The sequence below is a fragment of the Corvus kubaryi genome, unplaced genomic scaffold, assembly GCF_017639235.1.
Source record: "Corvus kubaryi isolate FWS band 111438036 unplaced genomic scaffold, C.kubaryi_AGA036_p1.0 78, whole genome shotgun sequence".
In the NCBI taxonomy this organism is placed as follows: Eukaryota; Metazoa; Chordata; class Aves; order Passeriformes; family Corvidae; genus Corvus; species Corvus kubaryi.
The window spans coordinates 4,415,554-4,434,724 of NW_024582065.1; the positions used below are offsets into that span (position 1 = coordinate 4,415,554).

At 43.1% G+C, this 19,171-nt stretch overlaps 1 protein-coding gene and 1 long non-coding RNA gene across 5 annotated transcripts in view; one reads left to right on the forward strand and one right to left on the reverse strand.

Annotated features, from left to right (window-relative positions):
* Window positions 1–397: 397 nt before the first annotated feature.
* LOC121676364 lies at window positions 398–5,507 on the forward strand. Its single transcript, XR_006020435.1, has 3 exons — window positions 398–529; window positions 1,891–3,994; window positions 4,412–5,507. It is a non-coding gene; the product is annotated as an uncharacterized LOC121676364 (long non-coding RNA).
* Window positions 5,508–6,140: 633 nt separating this feature from the next.
* CDK5RAP2 (CDK5 regulatory subunit associated protein 2) overlaps window positions 6,141–19,171 on the reverse strand; it is a 72,596-nt gene continuing 59,565 nt past the window's right edge. For all 4 annotated transcript variants that reach the window (XM_042052367.1, XM_042052365.1, XM_042052366.1 and 1 more), the window contains 10 exons: window positions 18,828–18,944; window positions 18,364–18,553; window positions 18,040–18,161; window positions 16,423–16,671; window positions 15,322–15,411; window positions 14,959–15,218; window positions 12,579–12,725; window positions 10,694–10,832; window positions 7,672–7,718; window positions 6,141–6,786 (listed from right to left, as the gene is read on the reverse strand). In XM_042052367.1, the coding sequence (XP_041908301.1) occupies window positions 6,727–6,786; window positions 7,672–7,718; window positions 10,694–10,832; window positions 12,579–12,725; window positions 14,959–15,218; window positions 15,322–15,411; window positions 16,423–16,671; window positions 18,040–18,161; window positions 18,364–18,553; window positions 18,828–18,944 (1,421 nt within the window). In that variant the 3' untranslated portion in view covers window positions 6,141–6,726. The remainder of the gene's footprint in view (window positions 6,787–7,671; window positions 7,719–10,693; window positions 10,833–12,578; window positions 12,726–14,958; window positions 15,219–15,321; window positions 15,412–16,422; window positions 16,672–18,039; window positions 18,162–18,363; window positions 18,554–18,827; window positions 18,945–19,171) is intronic.

A 19,171-nucleotide genomic window follows, 5' to 3' on the forward strand; every position in this document is an offset into this window, starting at 1 on the left:
TCTGATTCTTTTCCACTCCTCATGCTCTTGGGATCAACAGATGTGGTTTCTTGTCCTCTGTTTTCTCTTCCAGATGTTTCAAGCTATGGCCACAGGAGCAGCACAGCCCCATGCTGGCTGTGTCCCACCCTGGGGGGCTGCAGGAGAAGCCCCTGCCCACAGGAGGTGACAGAGGTGCCTCAGCAGAGGTTGGTGAGTACATCACTGTCACAGGGGGATTTTAAATGGACTTTAAAATGAGCCACACATCTGATTGCTCTGAAATACTCAATGGCCTCCGAGATGGTCTCCAAAATACTGTGGAGCAGGGGGCTGGGGGGCTTGATGGGCTGTGAATCTTCCGTATCTTTTCTTTTGAGTGTGTTTCTGCTTTATGTCTTTAACCTGAAGGGTTTGACACCACACTTAGCAGCCTGTACCCTTACTTATGGCACCTGCCAGTGTCACCAACTCCTACCACGTCCCCACTGCGTAGCAAAACATCTGCTTCCAGCCAAGGAGTAGAGCCATCCAGCCCTTCCAGGAGAAGGTAAAAGGGGGGTGGTGGGGGAGGGTGGGGCAGTGTTGTGGTGGATTAACGAGGGCAGGTCGGGCAAAAAGGCTTGAAGCCTTGGTGAGTGGTGGCCTTTGGAGTTTGACCCAAAATGTGTGGCCCCATGATGTGTTCTGAAAGCTGTTGCAGCACAAGACATGTGAACAGGAGTGGCTGATACAGGTTTTATTTGTCTCTAGAAGCAGGAAATGTCCATGTTTGTGTGTAGGCAGTGTGTGTGTATCTGTGTGAACAGCAAGAGGGAGGGACAGGGCGATCCTCCTCCTTGGAGCAGGGTTGGTGATGCTGCCTTTGGGCTCACACAGAATCCCAGAACGATTTGGGGTGGAAGGGATCTTAAAGAACATCTCATTCCACCCTCTACCATGGGCAGGGACACCTTCCACTAGCCTGCCTTGCTCCAAGCCCCATCCAGCCAGGCCTTGGATATTGTAACAGCATCACTGCTGTGTCCCACCAGCAGCTGCAGCCCGGTTACTCCCCAGAAGAGCGAACATGGGAACAACTTCACTGCTCTGAGCAGACCCAGTAAGAACAGCTTGAAAAAGTGGAGGCTGCTTTTTTGTTTTCCTTTAAATAAATGGGCATTTTCTGTTTTCTAGGTTTGTTTTTTTGGGTTTGTTTTTGGTTTTGGGTTGTTTTTTTTGAGCTGTTAATGTTCATTTTGCGTGAGGACGCGATGCAGTTCCTGTTTCAGAATGCACACACTGGAGTGCAAAAATCAAGATTGTATCTCATGCATAATGCATGGCCCAGCAACCCGCTCAACAAATTATCCAAGTAGATTTCTCCAACAGGGCTGGGGGGAAGGAGGGGAAAAATATATTTGTAACAAGTATCTTCCTAAAGAAATGACAAGATAAACACATAAAAAATAGGCATGCAGAGATTTTTCTCTGGGGGGTCAATTCAGAAATTAAAGACAAGGATGATGTGGCTGGAGAGCGTGAAGCAGCAGGTTGGGGATGGGGCAGGGGCAGCTGCAGGTCCTGGAGCTCCTGGATAACAGGGGGGAGCCCAGAGCTGCCTGTGGAGGTGTCCGAGGGCTTGATTTGGTGTTGGGAACTTATTAGAGGAGAGACTTCCCGTGGAGAGGGGTAGGAAAAGGGATTATTTGGTTTATTTATCACTTTCAGTGTGCTGGGTTTGCAGGGATGTGTTGCAGCTCTGTGCTGCTGTGTGACACTGGATTTTGTGCCACTTCTCTGGAAACAGAAGCCATAAAAATACAGATTTTATGTATGGGAGGTCATTTTATGTGTGGAGGATGGCGAGAAGGAGGACAGAAAGGTGGGAATGGGTCACCAAAACCTTTCTTGTTTCTCTGGTGTCACCAGCCCAGGAACAGCCTTGGCTTTTCCCACTGCTGCCAGAGAAGACAAGGATGAGGCCTCCCTGCAAGAGGAGTTTTCTGCCAACAGGTGCCAAAGTTAAGTGACCACATTCCTTCCCTGTGCCCCTGCTAAGCCTGGATCATTCCCTGCAGGGAGAGGGAGCAGCCACTGCCCGTTACCAGAGTGCTTCCCTCAGGAGCGAGCACTGCGGTGAAACCTGGGAGCTGAGCTGTGGGTTCGGGGTCAAATGTTGTGGTGGAGAAAAATGGCATTTTAGGAGCAGATGGGGGTTGGTTTGCTTTTCCTTCACACTGGAGGGTGAGGTGTCCATCACCCGGGGCTATGCAGGCAGCATGGAGGGGTTTGGTGGATGGGGCACCCTCAGGAGTCTGCTCCTCTGGAAGCCAAACCTGTTCAGTCTGGAGGCCAAACTTGCTGAAAAGGGTCAGAGGAAGGAATTTGCCTCCAGGGATGTAGAGAGACAGCCCCAAAACTTCAGCGAGCACTAAACTTGCTCATAATTTCACCCTGACAATAATGCCCATGGCTGCTGGATCACTCTGATCCATGCAGGGCACAATTTGAGACCGGGCTTGGTTGGGGATTTTTTTCTCATTTGAATGATAACTCAGGCTTCAAATCTCATCTTATTCATGTCACTCACACTAATGAGCCCAGGCCCGATCCGGCAGGGTGTGTGTGGGCTTATTTCAGCTCCCTGCAGGCAGGAGCTGGGCAGGAGCCCAAACCCAGAGCAGCAGCCGCGGGTCCGTGCTGGGCTCGGCACTCGCGGGTCCCGCTACACGCCCAGAGCTGCGGCCACACAGCCCGGCCAGCACAACCTGCTCTTGCCATCTAGTGGCAAAATCACCCCGGGAAGGCTCAACACTGGACTGAGGAGCCAAGGACGAGGTCAGGAAGGGAAGGGGGGGTAAGGGAGAAATGCATGGAGAGGGTTTGTACTATTCAAGCAGGTTCTTTCCAAGTTGTTACAGCCGTGAGGATGCCCTGCTATGTGGGGTTGGTGCCACAGGTCTCAGCCTGCCCGTGTGACATGGCTGTGCTTGGCTGTTTCCAAATACCCTCTGCCAGCAGCAGAACCCAGCGCTGGAGGTGCAAATCCCCCTGCACGGCCACCTAAGAGTGGCTGCTGGGGTTTAATACCAGGACCAGCTTGGGCTCATTGGCACGGGAGTGGTTTGATGTCACCCACAGCAAAGCCCTGACCTCCCTCCAGGTTCCTGCTCTCCCCCAGTGCCACCCCTGTCTGTGCTAGGAAGGCTCTGGGCTCCAAGGAGCAGGTGTCCACAAGTGACCAGGGTCAGGTTTGGGCTGTTTGCACTTTGGGAATTTGCAATAGAGCTGCAGTGTGTTGCCACTTACTTTTTATATTTCTTTTCCCATATTGTCATTTTTGTGGAATTTGGGAGTGATGACAGGATTTGCTTTTTGTTTAGTTCAGGAGTGTTTAAAACAAACCCAAAATGTCAAGAGGGCATGTTCATCTCTGCTCAGCTCTTTGGGCCAGGCTGGAATGGGAAAAGTTAACCCAAATTGCTCTATGATTCCATATGGAAGGTGGGGAGGGCTCTGCCCTCTCCCCAAATCTCCTTGTGATCCCACAGCAGCCCTAGGAAGCCCACTCCTTTCCATCCCAGCAGACTGCACTCTGCAAAGCCTCCCAAAAACAGAAGGGGCAGCTTTAGCAGAAATTAAAATACCGCAAGATCCTGCTGCGGTTTTGTTTTTAAAAATGCCTGAGTGCATTTGTGTTGATTTATTTTTAATACAAGCAGCAATCTGTGAGCTTTGGGTGTTATTTCTATGTGTTCCCTTTGGCAGAGGTGGGTCTTCAGTGGTAGGCACAGGCCCTGCTCTGCCCCCAGGGCACTAAATATTGCCTCTTCCCCGTGCTACTGTACAGCTGCACATATTGTGGGGGCTTAAAGAGCTGTGAAAAGCCTTGTCTTTGGTTTTTTAACCTTCCCCCCCCCCCTTTTTTTTTCCCCTTTAATCTTAGCTGGCCCTTAACATCCTCTCTGAGAAAGACTTCAGCCTGTTCACTGTCTGTGAGCCGGGGGAATAAGCTGGATGTTCAAGGTCACAGGTAATGACAGCAGTCTCCCCTCTCCCACCGGAGCGCTCCTCCCTGAACCACTCTCTCAGCAATGTTTCCAATCACCTTGCCCACATAATGAAAGTACAGGCAGCAACTCACTAAGCAAATGAGCCCCTCCTATAATTCCCTTTGCTTATGCTGCTTATTTTTCTCCTGCATAATTATTTTTAAAGGAAAATTTAATTTTGTTTAATGGGAACAAAGTTTAACACTTCGTAAGCTTTGTCTTCCGCAGCCACCATCTGGTGAGCTTTTTTCCTGGATTTTTTTTTTCTAATTATTTTTAAACCAGCCCAGTAAATTGTGTGTGGTTAAAAGGCACTTCTCATTAAGATGAAATACTTTGATCTCGTAGGATCATCTGTTTTTAAAGAGGTAATGATATCCTACATTTTTTTCTCCCAGTTAACCTAATCTCAGTGGTGAGACCTGCCCAGGTGTGAACTGGGTGCAGCAATTAAAGCTTATCAGAAGAAAAAACGGGTCAGGAAAAGATCTCTGAGAGGGCACAACAGGGATCATTAAGAAGTAAGTGGCAAATCATCTCAGGAAAGGGAAACATTTAACCTGGTTATTTATTTATTTTTAAGTGCAGATGGTGGGGGGAATAAAAGGCTGCAAGAAGACCAAGAGTCATGGGGATGCTATATATAGCTGTACAGCTGTTTCCTTCAGGTGTTATAACTCAGAAACGTAGGATGATTAATTTTGAAAGTTGAAATGTATAGTGGATTTGATTACATCTGAGTGTCTATAATTTAGCTACTTAGTAAAATTAACTTGACGTTTTTAGTGAGCTGTGAGGACAATAATGTGTGAAGAGACTAAAGAAACAAGTTTGACTGCACGCTCTTCCCTTACCTCGCGCCCCCCTTTTCCCAATTCACGAAGTTTATTTTTAACTTTTCCCGTTTTCCCCGAATCCAGAGGAATGTGTCTGGCTCCTCCTGCTGGCAGCCAAGGGCTGAGCCTCTCCCAGCATGTGGCACAGGCAATTCCAGGAAAACTCAGGCTGCAGGTTGAGCTCTCTAGGGCACAGAACATTTCCCGGAGCATGACACGTCCAGGAAGGCTGTGGGACCCCCACTAAATCATTTTTTGTACTTCAGAGAAGGCCTGTGCTGGGAAATTAAACAGCAGGACACAGCAGGGACCATGGCAAGAGGCACCCTGGAAGTGCAGGGCTTTAGGCTGGCTTTCTCCAATAGAAAGTGTGCACAGTGGTTGTAAGGAAGGAATAGGAGAGACCACCCCCAGTGCTGAGGACCAGATTATCTGTGCCAGCTTCTGTGAGGAAAGGCTGGGAGCTGTTCAACCTGGAGAAGAGAAGGTTCTGGGGTGATCTACTTCTGGTCTTTTTAGAACCGGAAGGGAACCAACAGAAAAGATGGAGAGAGACTATTTACAAAGGCTTCAAGTGACAGGACAAGGGGAAATGACTTTAAACAGAGAGAGGAGGCTTAGATTGGATATTAGGAAAGATTTCTTCTCTGTGAGGGTGGGCAGGCCCTGGCACAGGGTGCCCAGAGAAGCTGGGGCTGCCCCTGGATCCCTGGCAGTGCCCAAGGCCAGGCTGGACATTGGGGCTTGGAGCAGCCTGGGCCAGTGGGAGGTGTCCCTGCCCTGGCAGGGGTGGGATGGGATAGTGTTTAAGGTCCTTTGGAACCCTGCAGCCCCCCTGTGCTGTGCAGGGAACAGCCCCAGCTCCAGGGCTGGGTGGAAGTTTCAGCTCTCCCCACGGCCCCACCTCAGAGGACAAACTCAGAGTTTTGTGGAAGCTCATTACAAAAGGGCAAAATCAAGGACCTATATATGCCCAACCCCACACTAAGATCTCCCACCCCCAGTGCTTGGATGCTAAGGGCAAATTTTCTTTTACCATGGGGGTGTCATCAGCTTGAGGGGGAAAAAACATCGCATTTTGTGTGAAATGAGTTCAATAAAGACATGCTTGCACCACAAACTCTGCTTTTGTAACCAAAAATCACTTCAAATTACAGCCTTGTTAGTGTTAAACAGAACTGTTTTCCCAGTTCACTTTGTGTCACTCAGGAAAGAAATGCTCTGATGTGGCTGCTTTGGTCACTAACGCCCAAAGTCTGAGGTTTTAAACAAAGTAACACAAACACATTCGTGATTATTTTTCACTTTAATTGTCTGATTCTAAGTAACATTTTCAGACACAGCATCAATCTAAGTACCTAACACAAAGCCCAGCATCCGGCAGCTTTCCAGAGGAACCTTCCAGAGATGGTTAAAATGCTTTAAAATATTTTACATTTTTCATATTGCTACAAAACAATGACAACTGGCAGAGTATTTTTTTAACCTACATTCTTTTAGCAGGAGAGAAACAGTGGGAGGTGGATCACATTCTTGATTCTTTCAGGACCTGTTTGACTACAACAACAAATAGTTTTATAACGTGACAGGTACAAATATAAAATTTCACATATGCCAACTTTAAAAAAATTCTGGATTTTTCCTCAATATCTGCAGTACCTTGCTTCTGTAATAAATATTAAAAACCATCTTTACATTACAGAAAATGTTAAATAAGTTATTTACCAAAAGGTGTCTTTTTTTGTCCTTTTTTTTTTTGGTCAAAGGCTGATTCCATTAAAAGAGCTGAACAAACATTTTTTACATCAATAAATAGTAAGGCAGCACAAAGCAAACAACACTCACAAAACCAGTCTCTGTTAGCAGAACTTTCTCCTTCAGATAATCCTTTTTTTGCTGGTGTAGAAAGGTGATTTTTGATTCTCAGCTGGTGGAACCTGGTTAGAAAAGCAGTAATTATTATTATTGTGCAGTACCTCAGTGCTCCCAATTTGTCTCTACCCCATCCTGCTGCACAAGGATGTGCAAAGAGGAGCTCCTGTGTTCATCAGATCTTCAAATTAAAGTGGTAAGACTTCTGTAAGCAGAAAGACTGTTTTATGTCATAACTTTCTAGCTCAGATAGGATAAGAACAGCACAGCAGCTGCAGAGGGAAGTGTTGATGCTGATGGGATTGAAGGAGAAGGGATTCATGGAAAAGGTTAGAGGAAAATTTAAGGAGGGGCTGGGAATCGTACAATTATTCAGAGTAGATGAGTGTGAGGAGAAGGATGGGATTTCAGAGTCAGGGAATGTATTGCATCCTTCTGGGAGTAAAGTCTGAACCTTCTGGGAGAAATAAATCTGAGCAGTGATTACTTAAATACTCAGTGATTGAACACCCTGCACCAGCAGAGAGATGGTTCCAAAAGCTTCTCCTGTTGGGTCTATGGTTAAAAAATAAAAGCACCACCAGTGAGTGACTAACACAGGCTCCAGCTTTAAATAAGGGTGTCTGTGTGAAATTGTGTACCAGGCAGGTTATCAGGCTGTGATCTCCTGGAAATAAACTGCTGGAAGATGATGACAGACATGAATATTAATCTAGGGAGAGCATCAGGAAGGAGAGGGTTTAGCTGTTTATGTGGTCAGTCATAAAACTTAATTCAGCCATCAAACACAGCAGGCTATTTATCACACTAAACTGCTGTCACCCAGACTTGATTAGGTAGCAAACCCTAAAGCAAATCAGACTAATTCTGCAAAATACTCCTGACACAGCACTGTGTATTTTTGACTAGCATAGACCAAGGAATTCAGTACAAGCAAAAATTTTACTTACTTCCAGATTTCCTCTAGCCTTCTTCAAAACATCATGTGTTAAAACCACTGGAAAGAAAGAGGAGATTAAAAAGAATACTGCAAGTCTTTCTAAATTCCCTGGATTTGTCTTATGACCAAATATGAAATAATGTCTGAGCAGGAGGCTTCCCTCAGGACTGTAGGTCCAAAGCAGTGCCACCCCTGGAATGTCATTTGCAGCTCCTGGCCTGTGTTCCAAAATCTGCTTTTCAAACCTAAGCATCTTGGAAGCGTTTCTGAAGTTCTTCTGCCACGTGAAGCAGGCAAAGCTCAGCACTGCATGTACCACCCCAGATATGCACAGCCCCTGCCACCCTCACTGCCAGCTTCCCTCCATCTAAGTAACACAGGAAGATTTTCTGTTCATTTTAAGGGGAGATGGTGCATGGTCTAACTCCAGTTTGATCCTTTACGTATCCTGCTTGGGCTGGGGAGGGCAGTTAGGAGGGGGAGAAGAGGACAGATGGCAAAAGAAATCAGCCAGATCCTCCAGCAGTTCAAGGACAAAGCAACCTTTCTGTGCCATGGGGAAATCAAAAACCAGTGGCCTGCTCTGAAGGGTTCTAGGTTTTCTCCATGCATCCAGCCCAGCCTGTCTCTCTGGGGCCAGCAGGAGACCTGTGAATGGAGGAAGGGGTGTTTCCAAACAAAAGTGGTATTTAGAAATGTCAGGTTAAATATGTGAGGCTCTAATCGGTGTCAGCTCTGTAACTGCTAAAATGCACCACTCACAAGCACCAATTTGATATTCTGGTCTCAAAAATAAACAATTTAGCCATAATAAAGATTTTTCATTACAACAATAAGAAGCCAACAACTCCAAGGGTAGAGCTGTCATGAGATAATTACACCCTTGGCAGATTACTGCAATTTGGCACTGCATTGTTTCATGCTCAGAGGTTCAGACAAGGTTTATAAGCAATGAGCTCTCTCACCAGAGAGAGCACACAGAAGACTCTGAGCCACAAGAATGTTCCAGTCTCTGCCTCTAAATATATTTAGGAATGTTCAGCTAAATAACAGAGAGAACCTGAATATCCTCGGTGGAGCAGGCAGGTAACAGGATGTGTGCAGAATGAAGGCAGGCAAGGTCACCTACCACAGTGCTTTTCCTTTCTTTCTAGCAGAAGGAGAAGGGAAAAAAATCTCAAAACCAAGTGTAAGCATCCTGATAAAATCCAGCAGCTTCAGGTGATCCCCCAGTTTTGCTGGATGCTTGGCCAGGAATTTGTGTACAGATGCAAATTAGAAACATTTCTGAAATTTCTGCTCTTTTAAGACAAAGGCAACTTGACATCCGTAATTCCCATAATCAATGAAACTTAGAGAAAATCACATCCAGGTCTTTTTGTGTGGCAGAGTGCTCTCTGCTCCTAAGAGCTCTGCTAGTAAATTCATTTCACTTGGAAAACTAGATTTTTCTAAATCAAAAACACTAAATTCAGCCCGTGAAGAGAATTTTGGAAGCTGTGCCACTGCTGGCACAGCTGCTGCTCTCCAGGCAGATATTTCAGTTTCTCAGCACCTCATTCAGAGGGAGTTGAATGCCATGAAAAAAAGTGAGCAAATTTAGGGGAACAGGCGCTGTTTGCTTTTGGGAAGTGTGGGTGGGTGGGTGGGGTGGCTCAGGGATAACATTTTGGCAATAAGGGTAAAAATCTCTGTTGATTTATACCCAGCCTTGCTCTGAAATTACCCAGTGGGTCTGAGATGACACTGGAACTGGACAAACTAGACCAATGAATCTACCCCAGGGATATTATTTGGAAAGACGTAATAGAACAGCTTTGATTTTTACACGACAACCCCAAACGGAGCTTTTTGGCTTTACAACCTGAACAAAACATAATTTATGATTTAATACAAGTAATATGTACACATATAATATAGCAATTTTGAAAGAAATTGCCAAACACCAGCCCATAAATGCCTGAAACAACAAAAATCTGCAGGATATATCAGAAGATATATGGGCCTTAGATATAAAAATTACAGGCTATGGAGCAAAATAACATTTATCACTCTACATTGCATTTAACTGACTTGAGTAACATATAATATTATGGATATTTTTATAACTTTGTATGGTGTGGAAAAATTTCCAGTCTAGATTAATTACTGATAACACAAGTGCCACTCCAGCAAAGACTAATGAGCCATTCAGTCCCACCACTTCAGAGGAGGTAGGAATGGATTTTTTGAAAAAATTTTTTTACAGAAGAAAATTAACTCCTCCTCCCACAATACACATATTGCTGTAGCATGGAGGTAGAGGAGAATTCCATCCAGATCTCTTCTGGTGAGTGATTAAAGTCTAAAGCAGCAGAGATGGATCTCTTCAAACAGACACCTGGCTTAACACAGCTACAATACTCCTTATGTCCCACTTGTTTTCGTGTTTCCAGATAATTCTCTAGACCTGGGCCACTAAGGGTAAAATATAATTAGGGCACAGCATGCTCTAATTTTTCTTAAAAAAATTACTCATAGCAAGCTTTTGTTTCCCTTGTTCTGAGGTTGTTCTCCTGCACTTCTTAGTTTGGTGCAGAGCACTGACAGAACTCCTTTCCAGGCAGCACCTCAGAAAAGGTAGAAGCCTAATTCCACGTTTATTAAGACTGAGGCAAAACCACAATTTTGACAATGTCAAAAACTTTGGCTGAAAATGTTTACAGCAAACAGTAACTCTGCCTCTGTCCAGAACTGTTGTAAAACAGAAAAAAAAGAGTATCCAAAATGGAATAACCCAAGTAGGAATTAGTGGCAGCTGCATGGATTGATACATTATCAGTGGTTTGTGTAAAACCATGAACAGCTCCCCATGATATTCTCTACAGCCCTTTGTACTTTGGGCAACTTCTATCCACTGGAATGAGGCTCCATCAGTTCAGCACAGCCTGAGCCTGTTTGTCACAGCTGGAGCACACAAGGCAACACCAAATTTAAAGGTAGCCACAGTCTACAAAAACAAAATCAGAATCATTATTAAAGCACACACTCACACTGGTCAATGATAACTTTCTCCATGTTTTCCTTCAGCTGGTTTGTGGAGTGCAGGCGTTTCACTGTGCTGTGCAACTTCTTTTCTTGCTCAGACAGTTTCTTACGTAACCTAAATATTTCTGCTTTCATTCCTTCGTCCTAAATTGGGAGAAGAAAGTAAGATATTAAACTACTAGCTAAAACTATTTTCCACGTTGGGAATTGCTCAATACTTTTGTACAAGTACCCTCAAGCTTCCTTGGAGTACCAACAACTTAAAGGAGTGAAGGACCACCACTGAGTCCTGTCCTTCCTTCTTCACATCCCCCATGACACGAGATTCTATGATACAACCACAACTCTTAGCTGGATTTTAGTGCAAGTAATTTTTCTATTAGACTGAGGAAGGTCTATTAGACTGGTGCCTGGTTTTGCTTCTCAACTAGAAAAGATAAGGAAGGCCAGTGCCACAGGATCAGTGTCCTGTCTGCCAGGTTCAGAATTCCAGCTTTCTCTTTGTGTTCTATTAATGGCTGATGCTGCCTTTACCAAAGGGCTAAAAGGCCCTGGGACAGTTTAATTGCAAAATTATTTGACAGTATCATTATTAAGGTTCAGTTTTCACCACCAATCCAAACAAAGTTCTGGTCAGTGAATCTACCCCAGGGATTCTACAGCAGTACTGCGAGAAGCCCTGGTACATCAGCCAGTGTCACTTGTACAGATTTAAGCTTGGACATTTTTTCCTTGTTGGGCCACTTGTTAAGTAATAAAACTTCTGGAATTTGCCCCCACTATTTATCTCTGCAGAAAAACTGATTACTCACAACTCCTGTGGGGCTGCAGAGAAGGCACTGAATACTCAGCATATTTTAGAACCCAAACTTCAATAAAGAGATTCTTTCATATTCTGCATTTAAGACATCAGGAGCAATCTAATATCCTTAAGATCCAGGGAGGTTGAATAAGAAACACTAGAAAAGATTCTATTAGTCTCAAATTCGAAGCATCCTGGGAATTCAGATCCCCACACACATTAAGATCAGACTTTCAGAAGTGACTGATCCAAATCAAGGTTCAGATCAGTGTGACAGGAAAGCAGGAGATGAATCCTCCACATCCTGAAAGCCCTGTGTGGGTGAAATATGTTCAGTCACTGCAATCCAGGCCAACACAGAGCTGTCTGTATGGATTACACACTTGAGGATAAAAATGGAAGTATACACTCTTGCCAAGACATCCCAAATCTGGAGCTGAAACATCAGTGAATGTATCAGACAGCAAACTTCACTCCCACTGCTTTTGTGATTTTATATATTTAAGGATACTAAAAAATATCACCAAAAATGTTATGAAATTATATATAAAATGTTTGTTTTCCCAAAGTTTGAGGGGTTTTTTCAGGAATATCCTGCTTCCCTTAATAAACACATACAAAAACCTCAGTGAAATCACTTTAGATTTATTTTAAAGCCAAGGTTTGGAACAGTTTCATTGCTGAGTGGTGGTATTCTAATGGCAGAGGTATTTCATTCCTCATTTAGTTTACTTTTATTCATTTACATAGTGCAATCCTTGTTAGTTAAAGTGTTATAAAACTTGTCTTGGGGTTTTGTCACCCTTACAAAAGCTTCTTCTTTCACAGCTTTTGCATCAATGACGTAAAAGTAAAAGCTGAGATTACATCAACGTTGATGATGTTTCCCTTCTTACCAATACACACATAATCCAATTGAATTTGGTTCAATTAACAGGGACCCAGAGACTGGGGTCATGATTTTCCAAAGATTTTCCCAAATGACCCGTCTGTAATTGGCGCATCTTCTTTGAGACGTTCCCAGAGTCCAAAAAACCATCCCAAACCCCCAAACAAACCAACAAAGCCCAGATGAAGCCCAGCAGTACCTGAGTGCCCTGAGCAGTACCATGAGCAGCTTTCAGGGGAAGTGAAACTCTCCAGAGAAGCTTCAGTGAATGTGCAGCCTCTTCTAAAATCTGCTGTACCGTGTGAGTGTTTGTGGAAAAGCCATGCAGGGATGCCTGTTCTGGTACCTGTATCACAGGATTAGAGACATTTTATATTTAAAACATTATGAAAATGTAATATTAATTAATGGGTTTAATCCAGCTGGTGTGATTTCATATTTAAGATAATGTACACAGCCACTGTGTGCCAAAAACTAATTTGTTAGTTAACAAAGGCTGCTGAATTATGTATTATCTGGGAATTTCAGGGAGGGAGGGGATTTATCCTAATCAATAACCATGATTAACAATAGATTATATTTACTAGATTTGCTATGCCACATGGTAACAGCTGACAACTCTCTTCTTTCTTCATTTGCATTTCGTGTCATGTTATTTGAAAGCCAATGATTACAGACATCAATTTAAGCAGTATTGGTGTTTCTTCCTTAGCAAACCCTTTAAACTGTTCCATTTAATAATAAAATAACTATCAAGATACACATAAAATGTTTTCCTCTGCTGACAGATAAGAAAACCAGATTGAAAGAATTGCATAAATGTGAAATAAAGGAGGGAAAGAATGTGAGGGGAGCAAATGAATTACCAAAGCAATGGTGCTACAGAAGGGGGAAGGGTAATGAAAGAAAAGCATTTGCAGTTCCTGCCCCATGCAGGATACAATCTGAATATTTATTTAGCATTGTTATCTAACCAGAATCCTCCTGTCACATAAAACATCCCATTTGCTAAGTAGTCTGAAACCTCAGTGATGTAAAGCTTGATAGGAAAGTGCAAATTGTGAAACTTACTGCTTTTATCTGTACACCAGGAAAACAAGTTAAAAACTTAGAGACATTACTTTTTCAGTCATTATCAGTATGTTAACTAGGTCATTGGGAAATGTATGATACTTCAGAGAGTCTTAAGTGTCATTCAGGCACAATTTGACTGTGTGAGCACACATGTGATACCACAAAAAGAATTGCAGAATTGTTGCAGACTTCTTGTACCTTCAATAGCTTCACTAATTATAACTGCAAAAATAAGTGGCATGAATTTATCCCTCAGTTAAGACCTTCTGTTTTCTGAAGAGCAGCAAGCAGGGTTTTTTACAACATTTATATTATCATAAAATCATAGGTGTGAAAAGGACTTTCATTAGACACTTAGTTTCCTTTCCCTCTCCAAGGCAGGAAAGCATTACATGGAATTTTTTAAACATTGGCATAATCTATCCTTAAAATTGCCTCCAGCCAGTATCTCTGAGCACCCTCCATGCCAGTAGTTCATTATTTTTACCACTAGCTGCTGTTTTCCATGCCTGATCCAAGCCCTTCCTGTCGGGGTTTAAGTTTCTTAGTTCCTTATTAAATGCCACAGACGTGCACAGATTGTTCCTTCCTTCTAATTGAAGCTTGTGGGCAAATTTTTCTTTTCAAACCACCCCAAATATGCCATCATTAACTGTGTCCAAAAATTAATACTACATAAGAGAAAATTAGCAGAAGTAAACACTAACTAGGTCTCCTTATTCTAGACAAAAAGGACTGATGTTACTCAAGACAAAATAAACATTTTATTGGTTTAAGCATCCTTAAGACTGCAACAAGAGGACCATGAGTTGCTAACACTGTCAGAGAATGAAGAAAGGATGATACACTGAGTCCTAGAAGACAGTATTTGATCATTAATGAGATATTCGAGTTTCTGGACTGGCTTATGATATTGCTAAAATGTTCAACTGATAACCAGGAAGTGAAAAAATATAAAAAATCTTCCTTGAAATATGAATGTAATATGAAACAAGCCTCATCAGCATACATCAGTCTTTAATGTACAGTTATAACCTGGTGTTACTAAAAGGCTGAATTCAACTAAGTGGAGAACTTAATCAGCTCTGTATCACATTTAATTGTCTTACATTTCCTGGGTTTATCTCAAGCCTTCATTATATGAAAATCTTAATTATTTTTATCCTTAGGTTACTTTTACAAACCCCTCATTTAAACCCTCTCTGAAGCATTTTAGATTTTTACCTGGGGTTTTCTGCTGCTGCTTTTGTTTGGTTCTTTATCATTTCCAGCACAACACTGATTTCCATAGCAAAATCAAGCAGTTTTACCTAATTTCAAGCCAAAACTGAAAGTGAGATTGCTTAAAGGACTAGAAAGAACTAACTCAGAATCACACTGAGTCCATCTAGATGATGACTGTGCCAAGCTTGAGGTGTCCTGAGTTATTCAGTCAATTCTTCCCTTTGCAACATTTTGTGCCCCTGGGTAAAATCCACCCTCCTTTACAGGATTTCAGCACTCACCTTTACTCCAGGCTCCTGCAGCTTGGTCCCAGTGACCTCCCTGAGGGCAATCTCCATGTCTGCCAGCACCTGCTGCCCCTCTGAGATCTGTTTCCTCAGGGCATCGTAGTCCTCGATGAGGCCCAGGACATGCCGCCCGTTCCTGTCCGCCCACATCCGATGGCCGGGCACCAGGCGTGGGGTGCATGTCCTGCTGGAGCCTGAGGTGCTGCTGCACAGGGAGGCACTGTCCACATCATCCTTAGGGGCTGGCTGAGTACCTGGGACAGAAAAATTGGGTCATCTTTTTATCCTCAAACAAACAAATCAAAACAAAAAATTGATTTACACTCTTCTTCTCTTAAACAGCCAGTCTGGGTGTACCTGGTTTCCCCACTGTAATGCAGCATCCGTTCTGCTGCTTCTGCAGCTCACAAATATTTCTCCTGGCACCAGGGCAGTTACAGAGATTTTCTGCATATAAAAAGGGAGAAGGAAAGCTGTATTATTAGAGGTTTTCATGCCTTTTAAAAACAGACCCTCCCAGCTCTTCTGTTCCTCTTATTGCTGATGCTACACTTGGACTCTGGAAGCAGGGAAAACCAGCTAATTTTACCATGCCATGGATCTTCCAGTATTTACCTCCTTTTATACTTGAGCACCTATCCAAAATCTAGGTATCTCCCAAAATCAAGCCATAGTTAAAAAATCTAAAATACATCCTGATGAACATATTTTAATTAACAAATGTAAGCTTCCCATTAACTCCACAAGAGTTAGGACATTTTCACAGCTGCACCAGACTGAAGATAATCTTTACATTCCTCCCCTTCAGAACTTCCAAATTCCCTAAGCACCTATGAGAAAAGCACATCTAAAAAATTCAGCTGCTGACATTCCAAGGAGTCTTTCTGGTCCATATGATTTTATCTGGATGTATGGAAAGCTGTTACTGTGCAGAGCACTTTAAGGAGGAAGATTCTTGTGCCCTCTGTATCCCACGTACATAAATATTGGAACAATAACCTAACCCTGGGTGTAAACATTACACTTTCCTTCATTTGCTAAAACAGCATCACTTAACAGTGATTGAAATAAAGGTAAAATATTCCTCAAGGGCAAAGAGGGGAGAACTGATTTATCCCGAGCCCATTCAGTGCACTTATTGATCATTCTTGAGTAATACACACTCACCCTTAGCAAACACTATAGAGCTCAGCAGTGAAAAAAGAACCTCCCAGGTAAGCAAAATTTATGACAATTTATTGCAGGCATCCTCCCATCCCAGAGACTCTGCAAATGCTTTGTTTGGATGCAAAGAAAGCACCAGCTGGAGGCTCTAGGACAGTGCAGTGTGCACTTCACACACCAGCTCTAACAGCAGAGGGATGTGAGGCCAGCTGATGTCGTTTAATGCTGTAAGAGCATCTTTAAAGAACGAGGCACAGGTTCTCCAGTACCCCAAAAGCACACAGAGCACAGTACCATCCACTCCTGCACAGTGCTGAGAGCCTGGCTTGAACAGACAGTTGTTATTAACAGCTGACACTGGTCCCACTTCCTCTCTCTTCCCTTTGGAAAGCTGTTCTTCTAATTTTTCATGCAAAGATTTGTTGGTGTCTATGCTCCTCTCCAGCTGCACTCGCAGGCTCTGGATTTCAGTCAACAGTTCATGTAAATCAAGTGGATTATTCTGATCTTTCCGGAATTCTTCTGAGGCATCACATCTGGGATCTGAGACAATTTCAAAAGAAACATTCAAACATCTTTAACAATTAAAATAATATTACCTACTAGAACGCTCAGCAAGTAAGTTATAGCCAGTGTTATCCTCAATATTAAGAATTAACTACAAACAGCATTAAGATAATGGTTTGACAAAAAAGCATGTCTTAATTGCTTCTACCCTTGAAAGATTTAAAGAGCCGAAAATTGTTTTCTGCTTTGTCCATGAAAGCTACTATGTCTCATGCCAAAAGACAAAAAATGAGATAAAAGGAGAACGAAGAGGATTTACAAAATGTCAAGTGCAGTAATTCACAGTCTGGGGAAAGGAAAAGGAATGGGGAACATCAGAGTGTGGAGGAGGGATGGAGTAGAACTGGGAGTTTAATTTTATACACCGAGGGAAAAAGAAAATAGTGATCACCTGGCAACCAGAGGAACAAATCTGAACCTGAGAAAAGCAAGGGCTGTGTTTGCGTTCACACAGAAAGAGATCAGTACACAAACAACTCCATGCATTCTTTCCTGCTGAAATCCAGCTGTTCAGGGTGTTCTCCAGACAGTGGGAAGGGGCTCAGCTCAGGGTGCTGCTACTCTCTGATGACATCAGGAGTTCTGCAAGGAGAATCCCTTCCACCCCTGAGCCAACTCTGCCTTAAAGCCTCATGCCAACAGGGCTCTTCTGCTGCAGCCAGGCAGGAAAACCACTGGCAGCAGGGCACAACACTTGGAGCAGCAGGGAGAAAAAAAATGAACTTTCTAAGAACTTCCAGTGGGAAATTTGCTGGATGTGGTAAGGGCTTTTCAGCAATGAACAGCATTCCACTCCTTCACCTCAGCATACCAACAGCTCCGTGGTGGTGCAGCTTCCTTCCAAGGGGTAGGAAGAACTCAGGTGAGCTCCAGTCCTCCTCTCACATTTACTGACAGCAAAGCGGACAGGAAATTATTAAACACCTCGTTCAGGAAACAGTGCCAGCACTTCTGCCAGCCCCAGGGAGAAGCCTCTCCCCTCACCTCCAGCCAAGAGAAAGCACAAGCTACCTGAGTAAGCAGGAAGCTTACTTACTTGCTGTGAGGATGCAGCAGCAGGATTTTATATGACAAGTAAATATCTAAGATCCCCAGGAAACTCACCCAGCCTGAGCCACTAAGTCTTCAATTCTGGTTTTTAGATTAGCTAAGAAGATAGAGGAAACTTGGGGGTGTCTAGTCAACATCTGACACATCTCAGGCTTGCAGTTACCACAGGTAAAAAAGCATCTGAGCAGCAGGTTGTCAGTTCTCTTTGCAGTGACTCAGCCCTACTGGCCTTTGACAAGAGCACATTCAGAGGGAAGAGGCGCAAAGGGTACAGAGACAATTGTGCATTTATACCTGTCCCCTTCCTTCTTGCTTCTTCCAGCTTCTCATAAACCTTGATCTCAGTTCGCAGTGACTGCAGCAACTTCTCATTCTCAGAGATCTGATGCTGCTTTACATTAATTTCTGTTTGCAACCTGTTAAGTCCCAATAAACAGCTGAGTTACATTCTGATTTTTTTTTTCAAAATCTAAAATCCACTCCTCTTTCCCTCTATAATTCTTCCCTTGCCTTTTGAATATATCCATGCCCCTCATTAATGTTAATGGCTATGGCTACACATGTGCCTGTCACACTGACAACTTCTTCTCTAAATGACTGTTTAAATGTGGATAGTACCTGTTTAGTTCATTGCGACTGCTGTAAATTTGACATGTCAGGTATCTGATTTCATCTTCCTTTTGGCAAATTTGTTTTTGCAACTTTTCATTTTCTTTCTTGATGCATTCATGGTCCTCATGAAGATGCTCAATGATTGCATTCTTCTTAGAAAGAGATTCTCTTAACTTTTCATTTTCCTTTTGCTTATCTGAAACAAGAAAAAACACAAGCTATCTGCAATGCCCACAACCCACTAAGGCTATGATTTTTAACTAAATCAGCTTTTTCAGACACTACCTGAAAAAACCAGCTGCTACTCCATTATTGCAAATCCCAGCTTGAATGCTCATGGTTCAGCATGGAATTTCAGGGGTGGGAAGAATGGCTAAGTCAATTTAACGAGTGGACTGTGAATATTTTATTGTTTTCCAATCTGGGATGAGTTGCAGGCTACTCCTGTAAAGAACAGTTTACGTTTTTACCTCTAGATCCTTTTGCTAGCATTGCATTCAGAACTTGATTTTGCTTCCTCAGGAAATGTATTTCAGAAGTCAGGGAATTATGCTGCTCTGAGCCATGGATAAAAATGTTTGCAGAACCTATAAATATACACATGAAAGATGATTTATGAGTCATCTCTAGGTCATTAAAGATTAAACTTTCCAGACAAGAACAATTTTTAAAATTGCAGAAAAACATGTTATAAAAGCTATTTCTCCCCTATATATTTTGAAGGTTATCAGTACAGGCTAAAAGACAGCTCAGGTTAATGCCAAGTAATCCAAAGCCCTGTGCAGCACAAGTGCCTCTCATTGCTGGGCAATTA